The 7,931-nt window shown below is 44.7% G+C and overlaps 1 protein-coding gene across 1 annotated transcript; it reads left to right on the top strand.

Annotated features, from left to right (window-relative positions):
• Positions 1–5,451: 5,451 nt before the first annotated feature.
• On the top strand, positions 5,452–6,485 carry LOC137610260 (acyl-coenzyme A thioesterase 1-like). Its single transcript, XM_068337782.1, has 4 exons — positions 5,452–5,579; positions 5,793–5,983; positions 6,055–6,230; positions 6,330–6,485. The coding sequence occupies exons 1-4, from the start codon at positions 5,452–5,454 to the stop codon at positions 6,483–6,485; spliced, it is 651 nt and encodes a 216-aa protein (XP_068193883.1).
• The last annotated feature ends 1,446 nt before the right edge of the window (positions 6,486–7,931 follow it).

Raw genomic sequence — 7,931 nt, 5'->3', positions numbered from 1 at the left:
CAACAATAATAACAACAACAACAATAATAATAATAATAATACTAATAATAATAATGGATTAGATTTCTATAACGCTTTTTTGGACCCTCAAAGACTCTTTCCATCGGATCCATTATTCATCCACTCGTCCTTCATAGCTGGTGGTGGTAACTACGTGTGTAGCCACATCTGCCCTAGGGCAGACTGACGGAGGGTCTACGGGGCAGAATCACTGTGTTTGTGTTGATAGTCCGTCTTTATTCTTTTTAGAAATAAACTTTCCTCCCAAAGGTCCCAGTGGTCTTGCCTCGCTCTCCTGTGTCGCGTCCATCTCTGTTGTCAGTCACTCTGCTTCTGACTAGTGGGGCAGGTAGGAAGTGACGTCACTGCAGCCTACGGGTCCCTCAATGGGACAAATTTAAAATGCTTGCGCATTGACTTGCCACTCACGATTAATTGCGTTAATTTTTATAGTGCGTTAATTTGCAGCGTAATTAGTTAATCTACTTAACGAATTAAAGTGACAGCCCTAATATATATATATAAACTTTATGAATCATAAAAAACCAGACAAACAAATATCCAGCTGTCAGCATGTTCATCAAGGCGTCTTCAACATGGAGCTGTTAGACGTCAGAAAATAGCCGGTTTTAACTCCTTCCATTCTGTGTGTACTTATAGACACGACTCACACACAGTGACGGCACAGCGGTTTTCATCACAGGGAGACGCCCCCGGATAGAAAAAGTTTGAGTTACATCCAAACTCGTCCACACGACAACACAGAGTTTACAAAAAACTTCCCTTCGACAGCGTTTTGGTCCCGGATATCTGTGTTGTCGTGTGGACGAAAGGAGGAACCACAACAAAAAGCCTCGCTGCCCAACGCCTGACGCCATATTGTTCACGTGATTCCGTGATAGGTTGGGCGCTGTGATTGGTTCAGTGCTTAATTAACAGGTAGTGGGTGGAGTTTAAAAAGTGTGACAGCGTGAGGTTTGCAAGTGAGCTTATTCAAATACACAGGTGGGGAGATGACTGAGTACACCTGTATCTGTATGTGTATCTGTATCTGTTCAACCATCGAAATTATCTGTATCTGCACTCTGAATGGGCGGGGCTTAACCCAGTAGTGGGTGTCGTTTGACCGGAAATAGATGAGGCTAAAATTGGTAAATTATTGTAAATCTGAAATTGATATGGATTGATCAGAAGTTGCTATATTTATTGTTTATTTTAAAACTATTTACAGAACAGCCTCAAAACTGAGATTCAAATTAATGTTTCTGTCCCATAAGTAGGACAATTATTTCCAGAACAAGTTTTTAAGAACTCAGAACATGAAGTGCATTAATGAATAAAACACATGCAACAGGAGATTAGGAACTACAAAGTATGTATGAACAAGAGTTGTCACACGCTGCACAAAGTTTTTTTCTTTTTCAATTATTTATTAATTTTTACCACCTAATGTTCCTCCTATTTTTTTTTTCACACAAAGTTAAACATGTTGGTTAAGGTCTGTGTGTGTGTGTGTGTGTGTGTGTGTGTGTGTGTGTGTGTGTGTGTGTGTGTGTGTGTGTGTGTGTGTGTGTGTGTGTGTGTGTGTGTGTGTGTGTGTGTGTGTGTGTGTGTGTGTGTATGTGTGTGGGGGGGGCAGTGATGGCTCTGGCCGCAGTGATGTGTGTCTGTAGGGAGGGGCGGGCGCTGTGTGTGACTGGCCAATCACAGAGTATGAAGACGATCAGTTAAACTGTGCCAGCTGGGATCGGCTGAGATTGGCTGGGATCAGCTGGGATCAGCTGGGATCGGCTGGGATCAGCTGGGATCAGCTCCAGCTCCCCGTGACCCATGCCAGCGGATGAAGCAGTCAGGAAAATGAATGAATGAATGAATGAATGAATGAATGAATGAATGAACGAGCACAGTATTGACAAGTTTTACTCGTATCGTGCTCGTAGTCGTCAAAAATGCGTCATCTCTAGACGTCTGAAACGAGTACCCGGCTCAACCCTAATAATAACATTGATAATAATAATGATGATGATGATGATTATTATTACTATCCAATCCAAACTTTATTTGTTGAGCACTTTACCACAACCGCAGTCGACCAAAGTACTGTCATCATTATCATTATTATTGTTGTATTGTTTTTGTGTTCCACGGGGCACTGGCGTCGCAACCAGAATGTACCCCGCCTCTTGTCCCAAGATTGCTGTGATGGGCAACCCCACGACCCACAACAGTGGAAGAAGCAGTTAATGAAAAGAACCTGAATGTTTTTGTGTTTTCACCTGTGTGCAGGCAGTTAACTCACAGAGTGCCAAAGACGTCATATTTCGTCTTATAGAATCCAAACGTTGAGTGCCAAAGACGTCATATTTCGTCTTATAGAATCCAAACGTTGAGTGCCAAAGACATCATATTTCGTCTTATAGAATCCAAACGTTGAGTGCCAAAGACGTCATATTTCGTCTTATGCGTTTTTTATAGAGAACGTTAGATCAAAGCGTTTCGCACATTCTGTGTGATTTTCAGCCTTGTATTCCATTTATTCCGGTCGGGGGCAGTGTTTCACACCCTAGATCACCAGATAAAACGACGAAGAAGCGTCGGGGTTGGGGCAGTAGTGGAGAGCAAAATGGCGAAGCGCAAGGCGAAAGCATGTGGAGGAGGCAGGTTCAAGCAGCTAACACTGGCACAGAGCTTGTCTGGCAGTGTAGCTGCTGTGGAAATGAGCGACAGCGGTAAGGATCGGGGGGCAGGAGATGCACCCAAGGAGATTGAAGACCGGATCGGAGGCGAGGAAAGCGTGGCGGGTTGTAGCGGGGCCCCCCCGCAGTTCGGCGGCGTCCCACGTGGGAGCGCCGCTGCGGAGAGTTCTCCGCTGCGTCTGTCCGGCGACGGTTCTGACTCTGAACCGGACCCGGACTCGTCATCTGACTGGATTCCGTCAGAAAGCAGCAGGGAGTCCTCCCCACACCTGGGGGAGCCCACGGAGGATCTGAGGAGCAAAGGTAACTATTTTGCTACTTTGTTGCATGATGTAAAAAACACGCGTCGGCCCTCCGTCTCCCATAAGTTGTTCCCCATCTATGAATGTATTACTCTTTTGTGTAAAATGGTACTTATTTCAGGTAAGTGTGTGTATATATGTATAATATGTGTGTGTGTGTGTTTTGTAGAATGGTACTTATTTCAGGCATGTGTGTGTCTATATGTATAATATGTGTGTGTGTGTATGTTTTGTAGAATGGTACATATTTCAGGCATGTGTGTATATAATATATATATATGTTGTGTAAAATGATATCCTACTTATTTCAAGCATGCATATATATATATAGTGTAAAATTGTATATTTCTATATTTTACAGTCCCTAAAACGAGAAGAGGACGTGCACCTGCTAGAGGGAGAGGTGCGAGGAGACACCAATCACTGGAGGTGGATGCAGGTGTTTGGGGTCATGATGGCTGGAAACCCACTAAGTTCCCATTCTTGGCAACCCCTGGTCCCCTGAATGCGGCTGCAGACCTGGATTCAGACCAGCCGGTTGACTTCATGGAGCTGTTTCTGACTGAGGAGCTGCTGGGACACATTGTGTCTCAGACCAACCTGTATGCACGGCAGTTTATACAGGCACATCCTGAAGCTCTGCCACACTCCAGAGAGAGGGTGTGGAAACCGGTGAACGTTCCAGAGCTCAAAAAATACTTGGGTCTTACGTTCCTCACCGGCTACATAAAGAAGCCCAGCGTCAGCATGTACTGGAGTGAGGATCCAATGGAAGCCATTCCGTACTTCAATAACACCATGCCACGCAACAGGTTCCAGCTAATTGGGAAGTTTCTCCACTTCAATGACAATGCCTCACAGGATGCTGGAGATAAACTTTATAAAGTGCGTCCTGTCCTTGATTCAATTATTTCCAAATTCAAAGAGCTGTATCAGCCCCATGAAAACATTTGCATTGATGAGGGGATGTTGCAGTGGCGTGGACGCCTGAACTTCAGGGTTTACAAGTCGAGTATGGCATCAAATCTTATATTTTGTGTGACTCGCGGACTGGCTATTGTTACAATATGTTGCCTTATGTTGGCCAGCCGAGCACACTCCCAGACATTGTGTTCTCCCTCCTTGACCGCCTGACCGAGCAGGGGTACACAATATTCATGGACAATTTTTATAATTCCGTAAAACTGTGTGAGCAGTTGTGTAAAAAAAAGACTAATGTTTGTGGAACCCTCAGGAAAAACCGTGGCGAACCACAGATCATCAGGGAGCCGTCAAAGACAGACTTGGGTGAGGAGGGGAAGGTGGTGCGACACAACGGCCGGGTACTGGTCTTGGCCTGGCAGGACAAGCGCCTGGTGAGGATGATAACAACCTGCCACAACGACAGGATGCAGAGGGTGGAGGTGTGGCAGAAGGGTCAGCGGGAAAAAGTGGCACAGCTCAAACCGGAGTGTGTGGTTCAGTACAATTCCTGCATGAATGGGGTGGACAAACTAGACCAGAACATTGCATACTACCCCTTCATCAGGAAAACTCAAAACTGGACAAAAAAGTTTGTCGCCTATTTGTTCCAGATTTGTGTGTACAATGCCTATGTGTTGTTCAGGTCCAGGAACCCAGGGATCAAGAAATCGCACCTTGATTTCATGAAGGATATTGCCAGGTCCTGGACTGAAAAGGGGTACGTGTCACATGAGGAAGGCGAGGAGATGGAGGTCGAAGACGTGATGCAAACCAGGTCACTCAGAAACAGAGACCCAGAAGGCAGACTCGATGGCCTGATGTCCAGGCACAAGCTGGAACGTTTGAGGGCCACCACAAAGAAGGCACATCCCTCAAGGAAATGTCGGGTGTGTGTTAGAAGGGGTGGGAGGAGTGAGACCAGGATGTGGTGCAAGGCCTGTCGTATTCCCCTGCATGCAGGAGAATGCTTCACTGTTTATCACACTCAAAAGAAATATCATTGATTACACCCACACATACTCACCTGTAAATGGTTCTGACAGTTGACAGTGAGATGAATGTACTTTGTTATGTTTTGTCTAATTTTCAAAATTGTTATAAAATCATTTGTTCATCAAAAATGTTTTATATAATGTTGTTTGCATTGTTTCAATAAGTAAAAGTATTTTCAGAAGTTTGACGTTGGAGTTTTGCTTGAATTTGCTTCTCTGCAGTAAAACGTCATTATCTCCGTTTTCTGGTCAAAATCAGCTGTTTTTGCTGAAACCACCCTGTGTTCTACGGGCAATAACTAAACACACATAGATGCTAGAAACAAAATTTTTTTTTCTGATGAAAGAAGACAGTCTAAAGTTTCGGGTGATATGTGGAATGTTTATGTAGCCTAAAAAATGAATATTTGGTGGGCCTTCAAAATTCAGTGAAAATGCTCAAAATCTCTGGCACTGGGGAGCTGTCCGCGCTGAAAGTGTCTGGCAGTCAATGAGTTAATGGCTTTCTCCTCTGACCTCTCCATAGTGACCAGGGATCACTCAGTCGGGGGTTCATATCTGGGCTGTGAACCAATGGGACTGTTCTGGAGCCAGCAGCCGGCTCCTGGATCAAGAGAAGGTTTAAGGCATGTGATAAAAGTTTTCAGGGAGATCAAGAAAACATCAATTCCTATAATAATATAATGCACATTTTATAATGTCATATTTAAGTCTGTGTGACAGTTTTCTTGAGCATCGCCGGTACATTTTCATCATGCTAAATGCTTGTTATCTTTGCAGTTAAAGGTCAGAAGAAGTGGTTGATGAGAGTTTCCTGACTGATCTTCTCTTTTTTACAGGCTAAAAAAACAAAATGTAGAGACTCCGTTTGTCACGCTGGTTTCCTTACTGGAGGGTCATGTTTCACCCAGTGAGGGTCCGACCACTGAGCTGGCTGCTACCACTATTGAGCGTTGGTACATGGCACCAGGTGTACAAAGAACAGAGATTCGACAGGACAGTCTTGTAGCTACGCTGTTTTTGCCACCCGGTGAGAACAAGATTTGAAGCATTCACTCACAAGAGCGCCTGGCATTGAAACTGTATGGATTGGTTCTGCAGGACCAGGACCATTTCCAGGCATGTTGGACATGTGGGGATTTGGTGGAGGATTGTCAGAATACCGCTCTGTGCTGTTTGCCTCCAGAGGATATGCAAGCTTGTCCCTTACTTACAAAGATCACAAAGATTTACCTGGCCCAAGAGAAAGCATGAATGTTGGTGATTCATATTTCAGGGTAAGATAAGATCTATACCTCATATTATGATTATGATCCGTGTTACGTATACGTGTCACTAAATCCATTTATTATCTCAAAATGTTCTTGTCTGTACAGTCCGCCTTCCAGTTTCTTCGGAATCATCATCAGGTCTGTGCAGACAGAGTTGGGATCATTGGTTTTTCCTTTGGAGTGTATCTGAGTCTTCGAATTGCATCACAGACTGGTGTCAATGTACGTCTGATTCTGTCATCCAGTAAAACTAGAGTTTGATCAATATATACCTTATGCTATGCCTATGCAAGAAAATTAAATGTGTTCATTGTGGAAGATTAGGTATGAAATTAAATGTATTACTGAACAATAGAAAGGACTAGAAAGTCGTGGTAGGTGAGAGTGTAGCCAAACAGCCTAGGATGGTAGTGTGGACTCCGGTGGTGAGGAAGATGAAGAGGACAAAGGCAGAGCAGAGGAAGAAATGGTGGAAACTAAAAAAGGAAGACTTTTCCATGACTTTTAGGAAGGAGTTAAGACAGGCTCTGGGTGGTCAGGAGGTGCTTCCAGATGACTGGAAAACTACAGCTAATGTGATCAGGGAGACAGGTAGGAGAGTACTTGGTGTGTCATCTGGAAGGAAAGTAGATAAGGAGACTTGGTGGTGGAATGAGGAGGTACAGGAGTGTATACAGAGAAAGAGGTTAGCTAAGAAGAAGTGGGACACTGAGAGGACTGAGGAGAGTAGACAGGAGTACAGGGAGATGCAGCGTAAGGTGAAGGTAGAGGTAGCAAAGGCCAAACAAGAAGCTTATGATGACTTGTATGCTAGGTTGGACAGTAAGGAGGGAGAGACTGATCTATACCGGTTGGCAAGACAGAGAGATAGAGAGGTTTGGAAGTGTCTAGGAGAGGTGGCAGTAGAGTTTCTGACTGGGTTGTTCAACAGGATCTTAGATAGTGAGAAGATGCCTGAGGAATGGAGGAGAAGTGTGCTGGTGCCCATTTTTAAGAACAAGGGAGATGTGCAGAGTTGTGGCAACTACAGAGGAATAAAGCTGATGAGCCATACAATGAAGTTATGGTAAAGAGTAGTGGAAGCTAGACTAAGGGCAGAAGTGAGCATTTGTGAGCAGCAGTATGGTTTCATGCCAAAAAAGAGTACTACAGATGCAGTATTTGCTTTGAGGATGTTGATAGAGAAGTACAGAGAAGGCCAGAGGGAGCTGCATTGTGTTTTTGTAGATCTGGAGAAAGCTGATGACAGGGTGTCCAGAGAGGAACTGTGGTATTGTATGAGGAAGTCTGGAGTGGCAGAGAAGTATGTTAGAGCGGTGCAGGACATGTATGAGGACTGTAAGACAGTGGTGAGGTGTGCTGTAGGTGTGACAGAGGAGTTCAAGGTGGAGGTGGGACTGCATCAGGGATCAGCTCTGAGCCCCTTCTTGTTGCTATGGTGATGGACAGGCTGACAGACGAGGTTAGACAGGAATCTCCATGGACTATGATGTTTGCAGATGACATTGTGATCTGCAGTGAGAGCAGGGAACAGGTGGAGGAGAAGCTAGAGAGGTGGAGGTTTGTCCTGGAAAGGAGAGGAATGAAGGTTAGCCGCAGTAAGACAGAGTACATGTGTGTGAATGAGAGGGACCCAAGTGGAAGAGTGAGGTTACAGGGAGAAGAGATCAAGAAGGTGGAGGATTTGAAGTACTTAGGCTCAACAGT

Source organism: Antennarius striatus, chromosome 16, assembly GCF_040054535.1.
Source record: "Antennarius striatus isolate MH-2024 chromosome 16, ASM4005453v1, whole genome shotgun sequence".
Lineage (NCBI taxonomy): Eukaryota > Metazoa > Chordata > Actinopteri > Lophiiformes > Antennariidae > Antennarius > Antennarius striatus.
The sequence above is the reverse complement of the archived record's forward strand: the minus strand, read 5'-3'. Positions and strand labels throughout refer to the sequence as shown.

Coding starts and splice junctions, on each gene's coding strand:
- LOC137610260 (XM_068337782.1), top strand. CDS start 5,452: ATGGCTTTCTCCTCTGACCTCTCCATAGTGACCAGGGATCACTCAGTC. Junction 5,580..5,792: donor GGATCAAGAGAAGGTTTAAG/GCATGTGATAAA, acceptor TCTTTTTTACAG/GCTAAAAAAACAAAATGTAG. Junction 5,984..6,054: donor TACGCTGTTTTTGCCACCCG/GTGAGAACAAGA, acceptor TTGGTTCTGCAG/GACCAGGACCATTTCCAGGC.